The sequence below is a fragment of the Bufo bufo genome, chromosome 1 (assembly GCF_905171765.1).
Source record: "Bufo bufo chromosome 1, aBufBuf1.1, whole genome shotgun sequence".
NCBI classification, from domain to species: domain Eukaryota; kingdom Metazoa; phylum Chordata; class Amphibia; order Anura; family Bufonidae; genus Bufo; species Bufo bufo.
The window spans coordinates 794,047,259-794,071,687 of record NC_053389.1 but is presented as its reverse complement, the minus strand read 5'-3'; the positions used below and the strand labels follow the sequence as shown (position 1 = coordinate 794,071,687).

Below are 24,429 nucleotides of genomic sequence, written 5' to 3'. Positions count from 1 at the left end.
GTTACCTATTTCTCTTGAATATTCCAACACCCTATATGTGGTCATAAACTGATGTATGGGCACATCACAGGGCTCAAAAGGGAAGGAGCGTCATATGGCTTATGGGTGACAGGTTTTGTGCGAATGAGAACCATGTCGCATTTGAACTCACCCTGATGTACCCATACAGCAGGGGTGGGGAACCTCCAGCCCTGGGATCAATTCATGTGGCCCCCGGCCAGAACATATAATGAAAATGTTAATGACCGCTTCCATTATAGAAGTGGTTATTAGCATGCAGGAGGCAAGGGAGTTGAGAACAGCACTGAGCTGGCTGTCCTCACCTTCCCTGGTCTTCTTCTGGCCCCGCTCTGTGTCCTGACACATACAGTGTCCGGACATAGTGCACATAGACACGCACTATGACCTGACGTTGTGCGCTGTCAGGTCGCAGTACAGAGCAGCAGGAAGAAGACCAGGGAGAGGGTAAGTGAATCTGCCAAGTGGCAGCGCCGTCCCGAGCTGGAGAGGTAAGTTTTTTGTTTTTTTTATCACCCAATCTGAGGTTTTGATTGGATGCTGGGGGGTCACATAGGAGCTGATCTGAGGCTAATTGAGGGTGGGGAAGGTCTTATCTGAGGCTGGGGGGTCTGATTTGATGCTAGGAGGGATCTGAGGCTGAGGGGTCTGATCTGAGGCTGGGGAGGGTCTGATCTGAGGCTGCGTGGTCTGATGGGGGCTGATCTGAGGCTAGGGAGGTTCTGATGGGGGTATGATCTGAGGCTGGGGGGTCTGATCTGAGGCTTGGAGGTTTGATCTGAGGCTGAGGGGTCTGATGGGGTTCTGATCTGAGGCTGGGAGGTCTGATAGGAGCTGATCTGAGGCTAATTGAGGCTGAGGGGTATGATCTGAAGCTGGGGAGGGTCTGATCTGAGGCTGGGAGGTCTGATGGGAGTCTGATTTGAGGCTAGGGAGGTTCTGATGGGGGTATGATCTGAGGCTGGGGAGGGTCTGATCTGAGGCTGAGGAGTCTGATGGGGTTCTGATCTGAGGCTGGGAGGTCTGATGGGAGTCTGATTTGAGGCTGGGGGGTCGGTTGGGGGTGGATCTGAGGCTTGGGAGGGTCTGATGGGGGCCTGATCTGAGGTCAGGGGGTCTGATTTGAGGCTTATGTAGGCTGGGGGGTCTGATAGGAGGCTGATGCAGGTGGGGGGCAGATCTGAGACTGAGAAAGGGACAGTTGCGAAGGAAGAGGCAGGGACAGTGGCAGAGTGAAAGCTAGGTGAACCCCTCTTAAAAATTAGACTGCTATGTTTGGTCAAAATGGCGCCTGTACTGTATGTAATATATATAGTGCAGGTACCATTTTGTGCTGCAAAAATACAGCGCTCTAGATTTTTTGTTTTTATTGAAGCACATTTTCTGTACCTTACCTCTAAGTCAGTTATATGTTTGACCAAATATAGCAGTAAAATCCGCAAACGATGTTACAAATATCCAAATGACTCTCGGCAGCAAAAATGTTCCCCACCCCTGCCATACAGTAAAAATCCCCAAGAAGTGACCCTATTTTGGAAACTAAACCTTTCAAGGAATTTTTGAAGGGGTGTAGTGAGTATTCGGATGCCACTGGTGATGGATGTTGGGTAATAGATTGCTCGGCCTATAGATTTGTTTGGGCCAACATTAAAATGATAAAATCTTAAGAGAAAAAGATTTAAAAAAATATATATATATCCATTTCTGTGAAGCCCGCATTGTCTACCTGGATTCCTGAGCCTTCCACAAACTCCGGAATCATAACCATGGAAACGAGAATGGCATAATGTGTTGGAAAAATGAGTCCAGCAAAGGAAGTAATATGGACAATCACAATACATTAGTGTCTTGTATTAACTTGCTCTACATGATAAATGCCAGTTGCTGAAGTGAGACAACCCCTTTAAGGGCCAAAATGTGCTTAAATTAAAGAAAAAAATACACCTGTTCCATCGGCGACAATCCCCTGTGGACCAGAGTTGTCACATGCACTGCTGCAGCCATTTACTGGCCTCAGTGCTCATGTGGCTGCTGCCGTGCATGTAGAAGCACATTTTTAGATTATAATAGGACAGGCGTTTTTGGATGCAGTAATGCCTATGTTTTTTTTTGTTTTGATTTTAATTTTGCAGAAAGGGGGTGATTTGAATATTAAATATATTTACCATTACAGAATACAGCATTCAGTATATTCCAATGCAGTGCTGCCACCTGCAGGCCCTGGCTTATCAATGCAATGTAACAGCTTCCCCGATCTCAGCTGAGGGAGGTTGTTACTGGAGAGAGAGCACACACACACGACTCCTGGGTTGTCACCGCTCGGATGCTGTGGTCACATTTGAAACAGCAGAAATCTAGACAGCGACCGTTTTATACTCCTCACTGTCAACGGGGCGTAGCTCTGGGTGGGCGTGACCTAAGCTTAAAGTGATATTCTCCCCCGGAGCGCCAGAGGTCTATAACATCTTTAAAGTGATGATATCTGCCATACATGCATGGTGGAGGTCGCCAAGGAGTTAAAAAGGGGTAACAAGAGAAAAAAACAACACATTTTCTCCTGAATGCAGCAACAGCCCATACAGGGTCACAAACTGCTGTATGGGCACACTGCAGGGCTCAGAAGGGAAGGAGCGCCATTTGGCTTTTGGAGGGAAGATTTTACTGGAATGGTTCTTGGGTGCCATCTCACATTTGCAGAGATCCTGAGGTACCAGTACAGTGTTAAACCCAAAAAGTCACACCATTTTGGAAAATAAACCCTTCACCTAGGGGTATAATCGTTGACTTGACCTCAAAGGTGTTTAATATATATATTTTTTTAAATTAGGACAAGTACCGGTACATTTGATTTCAATCGTATGCAGTATTAGCTTCATTTTTTTCATTTTCACAAGGGGTAAGAGGAGTAAAAGCACCCCAAATGTTGTTACATAATTTTTCCCCAAGTATGACGACACCCCCTATGTGGTCATAAACTTCAGGGTTGAGAAGAGTAAGGTCCCTTTCACACGGGCGAGTTTTCCGCGCGGGTGCAATGTGTGATGTGAACGCATTGCACCCGCACTGAATCCGCCCCCCATTCATTTCTATGGGGCTGTTCAGATAAGCGGTGATTTTCATGCATCACTTGTGCGTTGCGTGAAAATCGCAGCATGTTCTATATTGTGCTTTTTTCATGCAACGCAGGCCCCATAGAAGTGAACGGGGCTGCGTGAAAATCGCAAGCAAGTGCGGATGTGGTGCGATTTTCATGCGCGGTTGCTAGGAGACGATCGGGATGGGAACCAGATCTTTATTATTTTCACTTATAACATGGTTATAAGGGAAAATAATAGCATTCTTGATACAGAATGCTGAGTACAATAGGGCTGGAGGGGTTAAAAAAATAATAATTATTTAGCTCACCTTAATCCACTTGTTCGCACAGCCCGGCTTATCTTCTTTCTTCATCTTTGATGATCTGTGAGGAAAAGGACCTTTGGTGACGTCACTGCACTCATCACATGGTGATGGATCATGTGACGGACCATGTGAAGAGCGCAGTGACGTCACATGTCCTTTTCCTCCTGGGCATCAAAGAAGACAGAAGAGAAGTCGGGCTGTGCGAACAAGTGGATGAGGAGAGTTTAATTATTTTTTTTTTAACCCCTCCAGCCCTATTGTACTATTTATTCTGTATTCAGAATGCTATTATATTCCCTTATAACCATGTTATAAGGAAAAATAATACAATCTACACAAAACCGATCCCAAACCCGAACTTCTGTGAAGAAGCCCGGGTTCGGGTACCAAACATGCTGATTTTTCTCACACGCGTGCAAAACGCATTAAAACGCTTTGCACTCACGCTGAAAAATCGCACATTTTCCCGCAACGCACCGGCTTCCTATCCGGCCCTCACACGCGACGCCCATGTGAAAGAGGCCTAAGAGCCCTATGTGCACTTGAGGCCTAGTTTGGTGATTTATACAGCACTGGCCAACAACTGTATAGGCTCCGAGGGGAAATAAAAAGGAAAGTCCCAAGAAGTGACCCCATTTTGGACACCACACCCCTCACAAATATTACAAAGGAGTGCAGTGAGCATTTTGACCCCCAGGGTGTTTCGTAAAAAATTTATGCACAGCAGATGGTGCAAAGTGAAAATTGCAATTTTTCCACAGATATGCCAATTCAGTGCCCAATAGGTTGGGCCGAGCGTCTGCCAGTGTGAAAAAAGTCAGCGCCCGACATTAGGGCACCATACATGTGGCCTTTATCTTTTGCCTGAACGTATGAGAGAGTTTTGGTATAAAAGGCACTTGTGAATTTGAGGCCAAATGTGTTGATTTATGCAGATTGTAATGACAACTGTTGAGGCCTCTGGGGTGAAATAATAAATGGAACCCTTGAAAAGTGACCCTATATCGATAACTACACCCCTCAAGGTGTTTAGGGTGGAGTGAGCATTTTGTCCCCACAGATATTTTGCATAAATGAACGTGAGGTGAACTGTGCAAAAGTGAAAATTGCAATTTTTCCCACAGCTATGGCATTTCAGTGCCCCACATGCTGTGCCATCTGAGACTCACACCGCACTACTTCAATAGTTAGGTGGGTTCTGCTGGGTACACAAATGTGGACGTAAGCTGCTGTATGGACAGAAGGCAGGGCTCAGAAGGGAAGGAGCGCCATTTGGTTTTTGGAGCGCGGATGTTGCTGGAATGGTTTTCCAGCACTACATCACATTTGTAGAGCCCCCCAGGCCAATTTTGGAAACTAAAAACCCCTCAAGTTATTTATAAAAGGGTGTAGTGAGCATTTTGACACAACGGGTGTTCTGCAGGGAACTGCAAAATCAAAAATTGCAAGTTTTCCACAAACAAGGCATTTCAGTGTCCAATATGTTGTGCCTCTGAGACACACCACTTCCCTGAAATTGTCAGGCAGGTACAGAAATGCCATAAATGTGGACATAACTGCTGCAGGGCTCAGAAGGGAAAGGGCTTTGGGCTTTTGCAGAGCAGATGAGGGATTGGATTACAGGCACCGCGCTGCTTTACAACAGCCTCTCAGGTACCAGTACAGCCATACGTGGTTTTTTTATCCAATGGAGTTGTGTGAGGGCTTATTTTTTTCCGGATGAGTTGTCATCATCATTAGTTCTATTTTGGAGTACATGCAACTTTTTGATCACTTTTTATTTAGATTTTTTGAAGGCAGGATAAAGAGAAAGCAGCCATTGCCATTGCTTTTTGGGTTTTGTTATTGTGTACACCATGCAGAAAAAAATAAGGTTACCTTTAGGGCTCATTCACACGAACGCGTGATGCCCGTTGCCATATTCTGATCCGCAATACACGGGCATCGATCCGTGGCCATTCCGCATCTTGGATGTGGACCTATTCATTTCAATGGGTCCACAAATCCAGAGATGCGGGACGGAACACTACGGAGTGCTTTCCGGGGTTGCGTTCCGTGCTTCCGCACCACAAAAAGATAGAACTTGCTCGATATTTTTGCGGAACGGAAGGATCGCGGACCCATTTAAGTGAACGGGTCTGCAATCCCCATAGACGGTGGCCGTGCGTTGCAGACCGCAATTTGCGGTCGACAGCATGGGCTTCACACGTTCGTGTGGCCGAGCCCATATTCTGTTGGTCAGTATACAGTATTTTTTAAGTTTTAATAATGCTACACAAATAGAGCAGTGGGGGGGGGGGGGTCATGTTTTTGTGTAAAATTTTCAGACTTTTTTCTTTTATTTCTGGGATGGTCTGTGACAGCTTGCTATTTGGGGGCTGACGTTTCCATTGGTACCATGTTGGGGTACATTCCATTTTTTGGAGTTCAGGTGACCTGGCACCATTTGTATTTTACAACATTCGCCTGATTAGGTAGGGCATGGGATATTCTGATAGAGCTGGCATTACCCAAGATGCCTATTTTTTACAATAGTAAATGGCTTGATGAGGGGAAATGGGCTTTTTTTGACACTTTAAACTTTTAGGGAACATGCGCACACTGCGGATTTATGTGCGGAAAATCTGCACCATTTATGGCTTTTTCGGTGCGGATTTGATGTGGATTTTCTGCAGATCTCATCCTCCCGTTGAAAACCAGACAAGAAAAAAACGCAACAATGGACATGCTGCAGATGACAAAATCCACACAGCAGGTCAATCTCCACACCCAAGAAGGGAAACAACGTACATGAGACTTCTCTAATCTCACACGCTTTTCTGGTACCATGTAAGGGTACTCTCACACCAGCAGATCCGTCCTGCCGCTAGTTCATGTGTGCCCCCGGACTGCCGACCCGTCCCCATTGGAGTGGTCACTGATGCCTCATTCACACGTCAGCGTTTGATCAGTGATGGCGAGCCAAAATCGGGATTGGAGCCTCCACAGACATCAGGTGTAAGGGAAAGATCTGCACCTGTGTTTAGAGCCGCACCCGGTTTGGGCCCGAAAATCCCTGCCGTGTGAATGAGGCCTTACAGCCGGGCCCTTGTCCTGATGGAGGGAACACCGCTCCTGTGCACAGCAGAACGCCATTCCCACTGCACCATATATGAGACGTCCCACATTTGAACAGTATTGTGCAATTAAGAGACCCTTACAAATCATCAACCCGTCCACCCCTAGAAGGCGCCCCCTGGCTCTAGAGTCTTAAAGGGGTTCTACCACAAAACCTTTATCTATTCACGATCATTTCGGCCTACAGCAGAGACCACCAGATACCCAACAATTAAGGGTCCTCTTCCTGAAAGGAGCAGTAGAGTATCAGTGGGTCTACCACTATTCACATCAATAGGACTGACGCAGACAGTGAGCCCACCTACACACAGGCGACCTGCGGAACCGCCATCCTCATGATGACTGCAGGTTTCAGACACCGGACCCCCAGCAGTATGACACTTACCTCTTTACATCTTAAGAACAGAGATCCCCCCCCCCAGAATGGAAGGAGGATCTGATCAGAAATCATAAACTCCGCTCCATTCATTTCTATGGGAGCGCCAAAGCGAGCCGAGTCCAGTGCAGTTCACCATCTCCGGCGTTCCCATAGACATAATTGAGGGCTGGCGGGCGCTCTACCATCTGCTCTGTCCAGGGAAGGGGTACAAGGCCCCCCCCTGATCTGATGTGTAGCAGGCCAGTCTCTAGGTCTCCCCCAGGCGGCCACCACTGGTATTACAAGCAGCCTCCCCCCACATCAGACTCCAGTCACACATTAAAGATTAAACGCAGCGGAAAATTAAATAAAAAGACGACATTTAATACTGACAGGAGACAACAAGTACAAAGAGTCCGGAGCCGCGGCGGCTCGGCAGCAGCCATCAGTCCTTCACAGAAGGAGGAATAGTCCGGGACCGGCGGCAGTCCGCAGTGACGTCACCGTGCTCTCGGGTGACGCATCGTCCAGTCACAGTCCGCTCCTCGGTGACTCCTCCGTGAGTCACCGGCACCTCCGGGAGGCGGGCGCGGGGCGGCAGGGTTAACCCGCTCTTGCCTGGAGCAGATCCTGGTTCGCAGCCCCCCCTGGGGGCAGCACCTGGTGGAGCAGTGTCTGGCGGGACCCTCAGAACGCCTCCAGGACTCTGGCGTGGACTCCGGCCATGTTGTCGGCCCCGGCAGAGCGGCACCCGCCCGGCAGAGGCGGCACCGTCCGGAGCAGCAGCTGCTGTAACACCTCGGCCAGGCCGGGGAAAGCGCCACCCTGAGGCTGCGGGTGCGGGGTCTCCTGCCATAGGCAGGCACGCTTGCTGGGGAGCACGGCCTCCGGTAACCGGGACCCGCACGACCTCCTCTTCCGGCTCTCTCTGGTAACCTCCATCGGGACGGCAGCGGCGGGGAGCGGCTTGGGGTGCGGGGCCTGAGCGGAGGAGATGATGAGCTCCCGGGCACTCTTCATCACCAGGGCCAGCTGTAAGGAGCGGTGCAGCCGCATGCCTCCTCGCTGAGTGCGGGAACGGAACAGCTTCATGGCGGACAGAGAGGCGATGCGCTGAGCTTCCCGGTGGACGGCCTCCTGCTGCGCCAGGAACCGAGCGTGAGCCTCCATTTCACAATACAAAGCAGCAGCCGAGCGCGCGGTGACCGCCTGATAGTACAGCGTCAGTGTGTGAATGGAGACGGGCGAGCTCAGCGACCGTTTTATACTCCTCACTGTCAACGGGGCGTAGCTCTGGGTGGGCGTGACCTAAGCTTAAAGTGATATTCTCCCCCGGAGCGCCAGAGGTCTATAAAGGAGTCTGCTAGTGAATGGCGCGGGGCGGGTTAATGTTGCTGTGACGCCACGCCCCGCCCTCTCGGTGAATGAATCGGATTCCATGACTATATTAGGTTATTGTTACGTCAGGGGGCGTGTCCCGGGGGGAAATACGCAGAAAAGCGTAGTCAGGCACTTCCTTTGCCCATATAAGGTAAGCAGTTAGGAGGGGGAGGTGCGGGAATTACCTCCCTGGAAACTGGCTGTGTGAAGCTCTACGAAAAACAAATCCCCAGGCGGCGGCGGCGAGTACGGCGGAGCACATCCGGGCACTTCTCATTATTATATAAACGGTGTTACACAGGCAGGAAGTGCTCCGACCCATGGGCAGCTGTGCATCTATATACAGGGGGCAGACCCTGCACCTGTGGCCCGTTGCTAATGGCGATCCCCAGCAAAAATGCATACGGTGGAGGATGCCCGCAGCGAACCACAAGTACCACAATAGACATCCTACACAAGATAGCAATGATGTGGCTGCGATAACCATTATAGCGATATAATAACATCTACAAGGACAGGCAGGGCCGGCCTTAGGTGTTCAGGCGCCCTGTGCGAGCTAACCTTGTGGCGCCCCTCCCCCTCCCCAAAAAAAAAACACTGCTTGTTGCTGGCATCATGGCATAGGCTGGCTGACTATCCAACCAAGAGTTACCAGCCCGCACACCCCAAAGGCCGGTGTAATGTTAGACTTCCCTACTTCGTGAGATTTCCCTACCCTCGTCACTTCCGGTCGCACCGGACATGACGTGAGGAGGTGTGCAGTGCCGCGCAGGCGCACAACGACAGGATAGGGAAATTTCACAGCAGAGTGCGCATGCGCCAGGAGCCTCGCCGGCGGTTAGGGTAGGGAAAAACTATGGGCCAGTGCGCAGGCGCAGTGATCGGATGGATGTTCTCAGCTGAACACCGGCCGACACTGCGCATGCACCGGGAGCCTCACCAGCGGTTAGGGAAGGGAAAAATTACGTACGGGCCAGTGCTTTTTCCCTACCCTAACCGCTGGTGAGGCTCCCAGCGCATGCTCAGTGTCGGCCGGTGTCCAGCTGAGAAAATTAGTTTCCAATGTAGTATTAATAACTAAACAATTAAATAATAAACATATTGCATTGTCTACTTACCACCAGGACAATAAGATGATCTGGTCTCTGGCTGCAGTCTGACTCTGGGGACTCCATTGTCACTCTCTTCCCCCCCCTCCTTCCCTTGTCACTCTCATTATTCCCCCCCTCTCCCTTGTCACTCTCATTATTCCCCCCCTCTCCCTTGTCACTCTCATTATTCCCCCCTCTCCCTTGTCACTCTCATTATTCCACCCCCCTCCCTTGTCACTCTCATTATTCCACCCCCCTCCCTTGTCACTCATTATTCCACCCCTCTCCCTTGTCACTCTCATTATTCCCCCCCTCTCCCTTGTCACTCTCATTATTCCCCCCCTCTCCCTTGTCACTCTCATTATTCCACCCCCCTCCCTTGTCACTCTCATTATTCCACCCCCCCTCCCTTGTCACTCTCATTATTCCCCCCTCCCTTGTCACTCATTATTCCACCCCTCTCCCTTGTCACTCTCATTATTCCACCCCCCTCCCTTGTCACTCATTATTCCACCCCTCTCCCTTGTCACTCTCATTATTCCCCCCCTCTCCCTTGTCACTCTCATTATTCCCCCCCTCTCCCTTGTCACTCTCATTATTCCACCCCCCTCCCTTGTCACTCTCATTATTCCACCCCCCTCCCTTGTCACTCATTATTCCACCCCTCTCCCTTGTCACTCTCATTATTCCACCCCCCTCCCTTGTCACTCATTATTCCACCCCTCTCCCTTGTCACTCTCATTATTCCCCCCCTCTCCCTTGTCACTCTCATTATTCCCCCCCTCTCCCTTGTCACTCTCATTATTCCACCCCCCTCCCTTGTCACTCTCATTATTCCACCCCCCTCCCTTGTCACTCATTATTCCACCCCTCTCCCTTGTCACTCTCATTATTCCACCCCCCTCCCCTGTCACTCATTATTCCCCCCCTCTCCATTGTCACTCTCATTATTCCCCCCCTCTCCCTTGTCACTCTCATTATTCCCCCCTCTCCCTTGTCACTCTCATTATTCCACCCCCCTCCCTTGTCACTCTCATTATTCCACCCCCCTCCCTTGTCACTCATTATTCCACCCCTCTCCCTTGTCACTCTCATTATTCCACCCCCCTCCCTTGTCACTCATTATTCCACCCCTCTCCCTTGTCACTCGCATTATTCCCCCCCTCTCCCTTGTCACTCTCATTATTCCCCCCTCTCCCTTGTCACTCTCATTATTCCACCCCCCTCCCTTGTCACTCTCATTATTCCACCCCCCTCCCTTGTCACTCATTATTCCACCCCTCTCCCTTGTCACTCTCATTATTCCACCCCCCTCCCTTGTCACTCATTATTCCCCCCCTCTCCCTTGTCACTCTCATTATTCCACCCCCCTCCCTTGTCACTCTCATTATTCCACCCCCCTCCCTTGTCACTCATTATTCCACCCCTCTCCCTTGTCACTCTCATTATTCCCCCCCCCTCTCCCTTGTCACTCTCATTATTCCCCCCCCTCTCCCTTGTCACTCTCATTATTCCCCCCCTCTCCCTTGTCACTCTCATTATTCCCCCCCCCTCTCCCTTGTCACTCTCATTATTCCCCCCCTCTCCCTTGTCACTCTCATTATTCCCCCCCCTCTCCCTTGTCACTCTCATTATTCCCCCCCTCCCTTGTCACTCTCATTATTCCCCCCCTCTCCCTTGTCACTCTCAATATTCCCCCCCTCTCCCTTGTCACTCTCATTATTCCCCCCCTCTCCCTTGTCACTCTCATTATTCCCCCCCCTCTCCCTTGTCACTCTCATTATTCCCCCCCCTCTCCCTTGTCACTCTCATTATTCCCCTCCTCTCTTGTCACTCTCATTATTCCCCCCCCCCTCTCCCTTGTCACTCTCATTATTCCCCCCCTCTCTTGTCACTCTCATTAATCCCCCCTCTCCCTTGTCACTCTCATTATTCCCCCCCTCTCCCTTGTCACTCTCATTATTCCCCCCCTCTCCCTTGTCACTCTCATTATTCCCCCCCCTCTCCCTTGTCACTCTCATTATTCCCCCCCTCTCTTATCACTCTCATTATTCCCCCCCCTCCCTTGTCACTCTCATTATTCCCCCCCCCCCTTTGTCACTCTCATTATTTCCCCCCCCCCCTGTCACTCTCATTATTTCCCCCCCCCTTGTCACTCTCATTATTTCCCCCCCTTGTCACTCTCATTATTTCCCCCCCCCTTGTCACTCTCTCTATTCCCCCCCCCTTGTCACTCTCATTATTTCCCCCCCCTTGTCACTCTCATTATTTCCCCCCCCTTGTCACTCTCATTATTTCCCCCCCCCTTGTCACTCTCATTATTCCACCCCCCCTCCCTTGTCACTCTCATTATTCCCCCCCCTTGTCACTCTCATTATTTCCCCCCCCTTGTCACTCTCATTATTTTCCCCCCCTTGTCACTCTCATTATTTCCCCCCCCCCTTGTCACTCTCATTATTCCACCCCCCCTCCCTTGTCACTCTCATTATTTCCCCCCCCCCCCTTGTCACTCTCGTTATTTCCTCCCCCCCTCCCCCCTTGTCACTCTCATTATTTCCTCCCCCCTTGTCACTCTCATTCTACTCCCACCCCCACCTCTAGTGTAGCGTGGCCGAGCTCTGTTCGATCCGCGGTACAGGAGCATTTGTTTCCTGTACCCGGCCGGACTGACAGGAAGTGCACACTAAGTGAGCACTTCCTGTCAGTCCGACCGGGTACAGGAAACAAAAGCTCCTGTACCGCGGATCGAACAGAGCTCGGCCACGCTACATTAACAGCACACAGCCGGCGCAGGCAGGATTCTTTAGAGCGGCAAGCGCTCAGCCTCAGCCGCTCAGGCATAACTACTGTGTGGGGGCACTGAGTGGGCATATCTACTGTGTGGGGGGCACTAGAGGGGCATAATTACTATGTGGGGGCACTGAATGGGCATAACTACTGTGTGGGGGCACTGAATGGGCATAACTACTGTGTGGGGGCACTGAGTGGGAATATCTACTGTGTGGGGGCACTAGAGGGGCATATCTACTGTGTGGGGGCACTGAGTGGGCATATCTACTGTGGGGGGGGGCACTAGAGAGGCATATTTACTATGTGGGGGCACTGAGTGGGCATATCTACTGTGTGGGGGGCACTGAGTGGGCATATGTACTGTGTGGGGGCATTGAGTGGGCATATCTACTGTGTGGGGGGCACTAGAGGGGCATATCTACTGAGTGGGCAGAACTACTTATTGGGGGCACTAAGGAGGGATAACTACTGTGTGGGGGGCACTAGAGGGGCATAATTACTATGTGGGGGCACTGAGTGGGCATATCTACTGTGTGGGGGCACTGAGGGCATAACTACTGTGTGGGGGCACTGAGTGGGCATATCTACTGTGTGGGGGGCACTAGAGGGGCATAATTACTATGTGGGGGCACTGAATGGGCATAACTACTGTGTGGGGGCACTGAATGGGCATAACTACTGTGTGGGGGCACTGAGTGGGCATATCTACTGTGTGGGGGCACTAGAGGGGCATATCTACTGTGTGGGGGCACTGAGTGGGCATATCTACTGTGTGGGGGGGGGCACTAGAGAGGCATATTTACTATGTGGGGGCACTGAGTGGGCATATCTACTGTGTGGGGGACACTGAGTGGGCATATCTACTGTGTAGGGGCATTGAGTGGGCATATCTACTGTGTGGGGGGCACTAGAGGGGCATATCTACTGAGTGGGCAGAACTACTGTGTGGGGGCACTAAGGAGGGATAACTACTGTGTGGGGGGCACTAGAGGGGCATAATTACTATGTGGGGGCACTGAGTGGGCATATCTACTGTGTGGGGGCACTGAGGGCATATCTACTGTGTGGGGGGCACTAGAGGGGCATAATTACTATGTGGGGGCACTGAGTGGGCATATCTACTGTGTGGGGGCACTGAGGGCATATCTACTGTGTGGGGGGCACTAGAGGGGCATAATTACTATGTGGGGGCACTGAGTGGGCATATCTACTGTGTGGGGGCACTGAGGGCATATCTACTGTGTGGGGGGCACTAAGCTGACTGGACAGGATTTAGCATGCATAGTTTGACATTGGACGGAGTTAAAGGCTTCATGCAAAAAATATATATAAAAGGTCACATACTTCAGTGTCCCCCAATCTAATGATAAAATCCAGCATTCCTGGTCAGATGAATGGGCAGTAGGTAGAATTTCTCATTTCTTATGGCAGTGAATACCGTCCCCCACCTCCTCCATTAGACAGGTTCAGTACGAAGCCATCACTTGACCGTCATGCTGCACTGAACAGACAGATATACGGTGACACAGTGGCCAAGATTTACTAATCTCTGCGCCTAAAATTTGTTTAAAAAGTACTACAAATTGACACAACTAGAGATTCTCCATTTTATTTTGACAAGGGGATGCGGCTTAGAAGGAAGGAGCTGGGCCTAAGATGTGACCAGGGTTGCACCGGGTATCGAACCATCGATACGATACTTTTAGACCCGGATCGATTCGATGCCGGGATTTGGTATTTTCCGATACTAGGCTGCGCTACTGTACAACTTAGTATCAGTCAGAGAACATGGCACGCTCCGCTCTCAAAAGAGGGGGAAGGGTTGTGGCCACTGCGCCACCAATGAAGAGAATTAAACCATTAATACAAATGTGGGTGGCGGGTACCACAGTGTACCCCCCCAACCCTAGTATTATAGTCATTGGTGGCCCAGTAGCCACAGGGTCCCCTCCTCCTCAGTATATTCATTAAGTGGCAGTGGCCCCAGGGTGGCAGTTTCCGATCAGAGCCCCAGCAGTGTAATCGCGGGGCTCCGATCGGTTACCATGGCAGCCAGGACGACACTACTGAAGCCCTGGCTGCCATGGTAACCTCCCTGCTGCTGTGTGTACTATGCACAGGGCAGCAGGGAGAGTGTGAGGTCCTATTCACCCTAATAGAGCGCTATCAGGGTGAGTAGGACAAGGGTTCGAGCCCCTAAGCGGGCTAATAGTTATTAAATAAAAAGTAAAAAAAAAAAACACCAAAATACTAAAAGTTTAAATCACCCCGTCTCCCAATTTTACATATAAAATATATAAACAATACAAAAAATATACATATTAGGTATCGCCGCGTCTGAAAAAGTCAAAACTATTAAAAAATATCTCCTATGCTGTAAACGCTGTGACAGAAAAAATAACAAAAAACACGCAATTTGCAAATAGGATAGGGCTGTTCAATTATGGGCCAGACGTTCTATAAAATGCGGAATGCACGTGGTGTTTTATTTTTTCGCATGGTATCAAGTATCGCAATACTTTTTTATGGTTTCGAAATTGAATAAAAATTTTGGTATTGTGACAACCCTAGATGTGACGTTTTGTGCCAAAACTATACCAAAACTGACTAAGGCTACTTTCACACTCGCATTTTGGGCGGATCCGTCATGTATCTGCAAAAACGGATCCGTTACAATAATACAACCGCATGCATCCGTCATGCACGGATCCTGTTGTATTATCTGTAACATAGCCAAGACGGATCCGTCAAGAACTCCATTGAAAGTCAATGGGAGACGGATCCGTTTTCTATTGTACCAGATTGTGTCAGAGAAAACGGATCCGTCCCCATTGACTTACATTGTGTGTCAGAACGGACACCAAAGCTGCAGGTAGCGTTTTGGTATCCGCCTCCAGAGCGGAATGGAGACTGATCGGAGGCAAACTTGTAACGCTACCAAACCACAGGGGAAAACACGTGAGGCTCACGGTGGACCGATGGGTGAAATAGTTCATGTGCTCATGGTTAGCAGATGCCTCCCTGGGCTGGCGTACAGTGGATGGGAAGACGGCATGAAATCCTCCGGGGCTGGGGTTGGTTGAGGTGCCCTTGATGTTAATTGGTGTTAGGTGCTTTTGTGGCTGGGCCCCTGGTTCGTGACGCCAGCACCGTTAGGTTGAGAGTAGTAGTAAGAATGAGGAGTCGGTTGTTGTAAACCAGTTGAACATTTACTGAAGAATCCATAGTCTCTGGACAGTTGGTACAGATCATCAATGGGAAGCGTTGGCATAGCACAAATACTAATAAGTTCACTGGTAATCCTATTATCTGGTAGTGGCAGTTGTCAATGGAGGGATTCTTCTACTGCTGATACTTTACAGGCAAGGATTCTGGTGGTAATCCCTACATTCACTCTTTACAGCAGTCTGGCACTAAAGATGCTATTAACTATTTATTTAGGAGTTATCCTTTAAGGACTTTCCACTCCCGGCAAGCAAACACATCTGCTTCATTCTTTGGCAGGAAACTCTTCTAGAAAGGTTTTTGATTTTCACTACTACCCGGAAGGTTTAGTTAGTGATAAAGACAATTCTGTGCATCAACTGTCCATTTGTGTCCAGGCACTTGGAAAGCTACTCCTGGTCACTTGTGCTGATGAGGTCCATAAGCTATAGTTAGCTGTTACCAGGGGCGTAGCTATAGGGGGTGCAGAGGTAGCAGTTGCTACCGGGCCCAGGAGCCTGAGGGGCCCAATTGTGCCACATAAGTAGACACTGGTATTATAGAAAGTGCATGCTGGTCAAGTCATACCTCTGGCTGGAGGGTCAAGAATTTGGCATGGGGTGGGGGGTTGCCATTTTAATTTTTGCCTCAGGCAGCAGGTAGGCTATGTGCTTCCCTGACCCCTGGCCACAAAGCACTGAGGGAAGGGGGGCCCAAGCTGAACTCTTGCACCAGGGCCCATGAGCCTTTAGCTACGCCCCTGGCTGTTACCCTCCCTAGGCTCTCTTCATTCTGGTGTATAGACTCACCGTCTGGTGCTTGGTTTCTGTAGTTATCTTCTCCAGGCTTGATCAGGGCCCAGAGGAAAGGAACACAGCTACATGGTGACTTTAGCCTGTCTCTCTCCTCCATGAACTTGCTTCTCCTACTAACTCCTCTCTCTCTCTCTACATTCTCCTCTCAGCTAGACCATACAATGCAAATAAACACATGTATATACATTAAGATGTTTGAAGTGTCCCATTTACACACATACAGTCAGGTCTATAAATATTGGGACATGGACACAGTTCTAACATTTTTGGCTCTATACACCCCCACAATGGATTTGAAATGAAACAAACAAGATGTGCTTTACCTGCAGACTGTCAGCTTTAATCTGAGGGTATTTACATCCAAATCAGGTGAACGGTGCAGGAATTACAGCAGTTTGCAGATGTGCCTCCCACTTGTTAAGGGACAAAAAGTAATGGGACAATTGGCTTCTCGGCTGTTCCATGGCCAGGTGTGTGTTATTCCCTCATTATCCCAATTACAATGAGCAGATAAAAGGTCCAGAGGTCATTTCCAGTCTGCTATTTGCATTTGGAATCTGTTGCTGTCAACTCTCAAGATGAGATCCAAAGAGCTGTCGCTATCAGTGAAGCAAGCCATCATTAGGCTGAAAAAACACCACAAACCCATCAGAGAGATAGCAAAAACATTAGGCCTGGCCAAAACAACTGTTTGGAACATTCTTAAAAAGAAGGAACGCACCGGTGAGCTCAGCAACACCAAAAGACCTGGAAGACCACGGAAAACAACTGTGGTGGATGACTGAAGAATTCTTTCCCTGGTGAAGGAAACACCCTTCACAACAGTTGTCCAGATCAAGAACACTCTCCAGGAGGTAGGTGTATGTGTGTCAAAGTCAACAATCAGGAGAAGACTTCACCAGAGTGAATACAGAGGGTTCACCACAAGATGTAAACCATTGGCGAGCCTCAAAAACAGGAAGGTCAGATTAGAGTTTGCCAAACAACATCTAAAAAAGCCTTCACAGTTCTGGAACAACATCCTATGGACAGATGAGACCAAGATGAACTTGTACCAGAGTGATGGGAAGAGAAGAGTATGGAGAAGGAAAGGAACTGCTCATGATCCTAAGCATACCACCTCATCAGAGAAGCATGGTGGTGGTAGTGTCATGGCGTGGGCATGTATGGCTGCCAATAGAACTGGTTCTCTTGTATTTATTGATGATGTGACTGCTGACAAAAGCAGCAGGATGAATTCTGAAGTGTTTCGGGCAATATTATTTGCTCATATTCAGCCAAATGCTTTAGAACTCATTGGACGGCGCTTCACAGTGCAGATGGACAATGACCCAAAGCATACTGCAAAAGCAACCAAAGAGTTTTCTAAGGGAAAGAAGTGTAACGTTATGCAATGGCCAAGTCAATCACCGGACCTGAATCCGATTGAGCATGCATTTCACTTGCTGAAGACAAAACTGAAGGGAAAATGCCCCAAGAACAAGCAGAAACTGAGGACAGTTGCAGTAGAGGCCTGGCAGAGCATCACCAGGGATGAAACCCAGCGTCTGGGGATGTCTATGCGTTCCAAAAATAAATACCCTCAAATTAAAGCTGACAGTCTGCAGGTAAAGCACATCTTGTTCGTTTCATTTCAAATCCACTGTGGTGGTGTATAGAGCCAAAATGTTAGAACTGTTTCCATGTCCCAATATTTATGGACCTGACTGTATGTGGGACGCTGCAAACTGATTCATTCTGAGCGGATCCTTTTCCATTCAGAATGCATTAGGGCAAAACGGATCCGTTTTTTGACCAAATGTGAGAGCCCTGAACGGATCTTGCAAACGGAAAGCCAAAATGCCAGTGTGAAAGTAGACTTAGTTTACACCATCTAGAGGCTCAGGATATCTGCCCCAATATGTACAAAACATTGGGGGTCATTTATCAAAGATTATTATTATATATTATTAAACCTCCATTCATTCCATAGCGCTGTACATATGAGGAGCGGTGCACATACATAATACAGACAATTGCACTAAGCAGGAACAAGACGAGTTACAAACTGGTACAGGAGGAGAGAGGGCCCTGCCCGTGAGGGCTTACAATCTACATGGTATGGGAGAAGGACACAGTAGGTACGGGTAAAGCTGGTCATGGGGACAGGATGTGGACGGCCTTGTATGTATTTGTTAGTACTTTGAAGTGAATTCGCTGGGCAATGGGGAACCAGTGAAGGGATTGGCAGAGGAGTAACAGGGTGAGAGGTGGATTAGTCGGGCAGCAGAGTTGGGGATAGATTGTGGGGTGCGAGAGCGTTTTACTCCGGTCTTTGATAACCGCCGTACTGCCAGAGGAAGGGCCTGATTTACGACGAGGTGCAGGACTCCTCTCTCTTAGTTCAGGACTCCTCTCTCTTAGTTCAGGACTCCTCTCTCTTAGTTCAGGACTCCTCTCTCTTAGTTCAGGACTCCTCTCTCTTAGTTCAGGACTCCTCTCTCTTAGTTCAGGACTCCTCTCTCTTAGTCCGTGTCTCCAGGGCCTGACTGAAGTAACTTTTGCTCCATTTTACACCTGTTTTCAGGAATAAATGTTAGTGAATTTGCTAGGGCTGATATCCTGGCCCCCGACACTCCCAAGTTGCAAAAAGGGGTCTTGCAATGTTTTTCTAATGCCAACAGCTGGCATAACGACACCTAGGCACACAGGCGCGGCTGTAGAACCCGTTTTACCAGTGTTTACATAGAAGCTATAAATACATCTGAATCGCTTGCTTCCTAAAAGGGCAGTGAGGGCAAACAATGCTCAGACGGGCAGCGGTGTGGATCATGCCCGGATCAGTGGGCACACTGACTGGCGGCGCTCTGCTCCTGTCATACGTTATTGATGCTCCCATGGGCAATAGATAACTATACTGGAAGACTATCTGTAAAACCTCCACCTGCGGTGCCTCTGGCCGTGTATTGTATGGGTCTTTATTTCAGTCCTCCCCTCCCCCACATCTGCAGCTGTGACCATGCCCTGTCATCTGTGCCGGGAGATCCCTTCCTATTGAAATAATGCGTGGGTGTGAGGAAGGAGAAGCAGCAGAGGCGGAAGGCTTTGGTTCCGGCTGCAGACGCCCACGCTGCTGTCCCTATCTAAACCTTTTTTTTTTTTTTAAAGCAGAGGAAATAATTCACATTTTTTAACAACCACTGTTCTAGGAATCCTGCTTATATCGGTTGTTTGACCGCCAACCAATGGCGCACATGTACAAATATACTCCTTGCTACAACGAAAGGCCAAAGGGAATATAAAGTGCATACACCGTGTGTCGCTGCACATGACTGGTTATAGGACTTGTGTCTTATTCGCAGTATAATACTATAACGGTATTTCTGATGGCAAGCAGTGATATTCCTGCTGTGAAAAAGACTAGAGACCCCAGCAGACCCGATCCGCCACATGGCCATGGCTTATAAACAGAAGCCAATGTGAGCAGAGCCATGTCTACCAGAGGCTTTATGGAATATGTCCTTCCTCTTTCAACCTAAACATAGCGAGCCTCATTTATCACAACTAAAGACTCGGCTGTGCTCATATCGCGGCCCGCAAACAGCACACCCTATCATGGAGGGGGACCCATTCACTTGAATGGGTCCGCAATTCAGAAGGTGTGGAACGGAGGCATGGAACCCCACGGAAGCACTACAGAGCGCTTCCGTGGTGTTTCTGTCCGTGCCCCCGCACCGCAAAAAAAATAGAACATGTGACAGATCACGGACCCATTCAATTTGAATGGGGCTGCATACGTCTACGGCAACCGCACAGATGGTGCCCTTAAATTGCGGTCCCCAATGCACGGAACGGCCGGCACACATTCGTGTGCATGAGTCCTCACCGAAAAAAGTGACCAATCAGAGCTCAGCTTTCAGAATAAGGGCTCATGCACATGAACGTATCTGCATCCGAGACGTATTTTTTGTAGGTTGCAATGCAGACCCGTTCACTTCAATAGGGCCGCAAAAGATGGGAACGGCACCGCATCTGTATGTCTGTTCTGTGGCATCCACAAAAAAACAGCATATGTCCTATTCTTGTCCGCTTTAGGGCTCGTTCACACGAATGTATTCTGCATTCCGTATATGGAACCATTAATTTCAATGGGTCCACAAAAGATGCGGACAGCCCTCTGTGTGCTGTCCGCATCCGTTGCTCTGTTCCATGGCCCGCAAAAATTTTGAGTCCTGTCCTATTCTTGTCCCTTTTGCAGACAAGAATAGGCATTTCTATAATGGGCCTCCTGTTCCGTTCCGCAAATTGCGGAAGGCACACGGGCGGCAACTGTTTTTTGTGGATCCGCAATTTGCGGACCGCAAAAAACGGCACGGTCGTGTGAACAAGCCCTTAAGGACAAGGATAGTACTGTTCGATTAGAGGCCAGACGTTCCATAAAACGTTGGTATCCGTGTTTTGCGTACCGCAAAAACGGCGACAGTTGTGTGCATGAGCCGTAAGCGAGTATGCTCGCCACACTTTGCAGATTAATCTTCACATACAGAATAAACTGATTAACTAGTCCCTGGTTCTATAGCATTCAGTTGCTTCCCAAGTCTTCATGCCGGTCACAACAACCCCGTTACACGACCATCCAGAATCCAGCATGGCTTCTATATTTGTAGGTGATTTCACGGGATAAGCTGTCAGTTCCGGGGGTCAGGAGACGGCTCCAGAGAGCGGATTATAGTAAACAGCTGCTAAGCCGTCTGCTTCCTGACCTGCAGGGACGCAGCACTTGTGGGCTGGGACAATCAATACAGCATTAGAAAACCCAAACATGAGTAAGCGCGCGCGCAGGGATTCTGGTGTGCAGTGCAACATTCATTTTTATTTCGTGTCAAAAATAAATAAACGACAAATCATCCACAGGAATTAGAAACACGAGCCCTGCACGCTGGAATTCTGGCTTCATAAAGTCGCAAGTAGGGGCTTAAGTTAGATTTACGTGCACCAATAATTAGCCGTATTATCTGGAACACTCACTCCTGACTGTCCGCCGATCACGCTCATTCATCGTTCATGTCGGCCTCGTTCCGGGGCAGCAGATCGCGGTGTCTAGTGATCTGCTGCTCAGAAACCATGATTCTGTATGAGGGCGAGCAATGGCTATAGCGAGCCCTCGTCCTCATACTGTGGAGGAGATCGCTGCATGCACTGAGTGAGCAGCCAACTGTCGGCAAGGAACGCTTCCTTCCCAACAATCGCCTGTTCCATCGGCCCGGATGTTCTGGGGCCACTTGCGGAGAAATTTGGCAACTTTTTGTAGTGGAGTTTAATCACAGACATAAGAAAATACAATCTGGCCAACATCGCCATACCGCTACCGATACCGCTTCCTGCGGACCAGTACCAGATGGGGACCGCTGATTTAGATGATTTCTCCTATGCAGAATACCAGTGTTTAATTGGGTGCTAAACTGGCTAAATTGAAAATCGCATTGTGAGTGGCTTATTCTTCAGATCCGGTGACGTAGCGGGCTTCTGATGGGCATGCTAGGTGGAGGTTTCAGCCTAGCAGTGAGCCCGGTGACGTCACCGACACTAATTGGCGGCACTAAAGAGCACCCATTAGTGCCGGTGACGTCACCGAGTACACTTCATTACAAAGCAGAATTTTCTGCTTGAGGTTTTTGAAGCAGATCTGCGCCAAAAAAGCATGGAAAATGCACAAATAAAAAACGCATGGACTGTTTTTTTTTCAGCTTCCTATTCATTTCAATGGGAGATTCAGCGCTGATTCTACCCCAAGATAGGACATGCTGCTTCTTTTTTCCACGTAAGAAAAAAAAAAAAGGAAAAAATCAGCGCAAAAAAACTCCAAACCAATTATTGAAGATACGAACGCTCATTCTCAATATTTAGCCTGTATAATCGAGCAGCTGATCAGCCGCTGACCGGCAAACGCTCATCCATCGCCTGATCGGCATCTTTCATCAGGTTGAAAGGTGCTCGATTATCGGCAGCGCCTCTTTGTGTAATCAGGATGTGGACGGGAATCACTGCTGTGTGCATGAGGCCTGATAGTAAGTGTCCCCATCATACGCCTCATGCATTAACCCCATGTTGTCCATTATGTGAGGAGGTAGTTGATGGGGGTCACTATTAACGTGAGGCACATGGTTTTATCGGTTTAGACTTCCATGGGCCTCACATTATTAGTAAGCAATTACCTCCTCGCATAAAGGGCAATCGCTACTTTGGCAAAAAAATATATTTAAAATCCCCACAACAAATACACATTAACCCCATTTTGCCTGGCAACATGGGGTTAATGTGTGGGTATTTTTTGTGTGTTTTTTTTTTTGTGTCCTATTGACTTGGTATCAAAATCGAACTCAGAATTCGGTACACAGCTCACCAAAGTGTAAGCTCAACATAATGAGAAATACGACGACATGTCACAAGCAGCAAATACTGCCCAAGGCCTCTTGCACACGACCATATGGCTTTTTCAGTATTTTGCAGTCCGCAAAAAACAAATCCACAAAAAATACGGATGACGTCCGTGTGCAGTCCGTTTTGTGCGGAGCGGAACAGCCGGCTCCTGATAGAACAGTCCTATCCTTGTCTGTTATGCGGACAATAATAGGACATGTTCTATCTTTGAACGGAAATACGGAAACGGAGGGCATATGGATTACCTTCTGTTTTTTTTTTGCAGATCCATTGAAATGAATGGTTCTGTATACAGAACGCAAAAAAAACGGAAAATAAAAACGTTTGTGTGCAAGAGGCCTAGTGGAGTTGTCTAGTGGTGAGACTCCGGGACCACCAGGAGACGCCGGGACCACCACGGATGAAACCCCCACGACAAGTGACCCCATGTGGACCTTCACACCAGCATACTATAAGCCCCAGATCTCCAAGCACACGAGCAGCTCAGGGATCAAGTTTGCATGGCCAATTTCACTCCAGCGTCTTCAGTGTGAGAAACATGGCCCGTGTGTCAGAGGCATTGCATTCCTCACATAGTGCCATAAGTACAAATCAGAGGTCAGGCAGGAACACACAGCATTATAAGTCATTAGAACGCCACGGCACATGTCATAGGAGCAGCTTTCAGGATGAGGAATACCTCTGACACACAGAGTTTATTTCTCGCACTGAATGCGCTCGTGCGAAATTGGCCATAGACTGTTGTAAGCACTTTCTCACTTATAATGTCTTGATTGAGCTTGTGGCGTCCCAGACCGTTTATTAGCAACAACCCCACATCACTTTATGCCCGGCCTGAAGAAACCATCCATCAGAGCCTCCTAAAGCGCAGTCATCTTATACCACACCTCAACGTACTGCATGGCCGTGTCTGGAAGGTGTTTAACCACCTCAGCCCCCAGTGCTTAAACACCCTGAAAGACCAGGCCACTTTTTACACTTCTGACCTACACTACTTTCACCGTTTATTGCTCGGTCATGCAACTTACCACCCAAATGAATTTTACCTCCTTTTCTTCTCACTAATAGAGCTTTCATTTGGTGGTATTTCATTGCTGCTGACATTTTTACTTTTTTTGTTATTAATCGAAATTTAACGATTTTTTTGCAAAAAAATGACATTTTTCACTTTCAGTTGTAAAATTTTGCAAAAAAAACGAGATCCATATATAAATTTTGCTCTAAATTTATTGTTCTACATGTCTTTGATAAAAAAAAAATGTTTGGGTAAAAAAAAATGGTTTGGGTAAAAGTTATAGCGTTTACAAACTATGGTACAAAAATGTGAATTTCCGCTTTTTGAAGCAGCTCTGACTTTCTGAGCACCTGTCATGTTTCCTGAGGTTCTACAATGCCCAGACAGTACAAACACCCCACAAATGACCCCATTTCGGAAAGTAGACAACCTAAGGTATTCGCTGATGGGCATAGGGAGTTCATAGAACTTTTAATTTTTTGTCACAAGTTAGCGGAAAATGATGATTTTTTTATTTATTTTTTTCTTACAAAGTCTCATATTCCACTAACTTGTGACAAAAAATAAAAACTTCCATGAACTCACTATGCCCATCACGAAATACCTGGGGGTGTCTTCTTTCCAAAATGGGGTCACTTGTGGGGTAGTTATACTGCCCTGGCATTTTAGGGGCCCTAATGTGTGAGAAGTAGTTTGAAAACAAAATGTGTAAAAAATGCCCTGTGAAATCCGAAAGGTGCTCTTTGGAATGTGGGCCCCTTTGCCCACCTAGGCTGCAAAAAAGTGTCACACATCTGGTATCTCCGTACTCAGGAGAAG

At 48.5% G+C, this 24,429-nt stretch overlaps 1 protein-coding gene across 1 annotated transcript; it reads right to left on the bottom strand.

The window, feature by feature from the left end:
- Nucleotides 1-7,253: 7,253 nt before the first annotated feature.
- On the bottom strand, nt 7,254-8,137 carry IER2 (immediate early response 2). The gene has a single exon (XM_040415069.1). It carries the CDS (start codon nt 8,063-8,065, stop codon nt 7,583-7,585), a length of 483 nt encoding a protein of 160 aa, XP_040271003.1. The 5' UTR covers nt 8,066-8,137; the 3' UTR covers nt 7,254-7,582.
- Nucleotides 8,138-24,429: the final 16,292 nt, after the last annotated feature.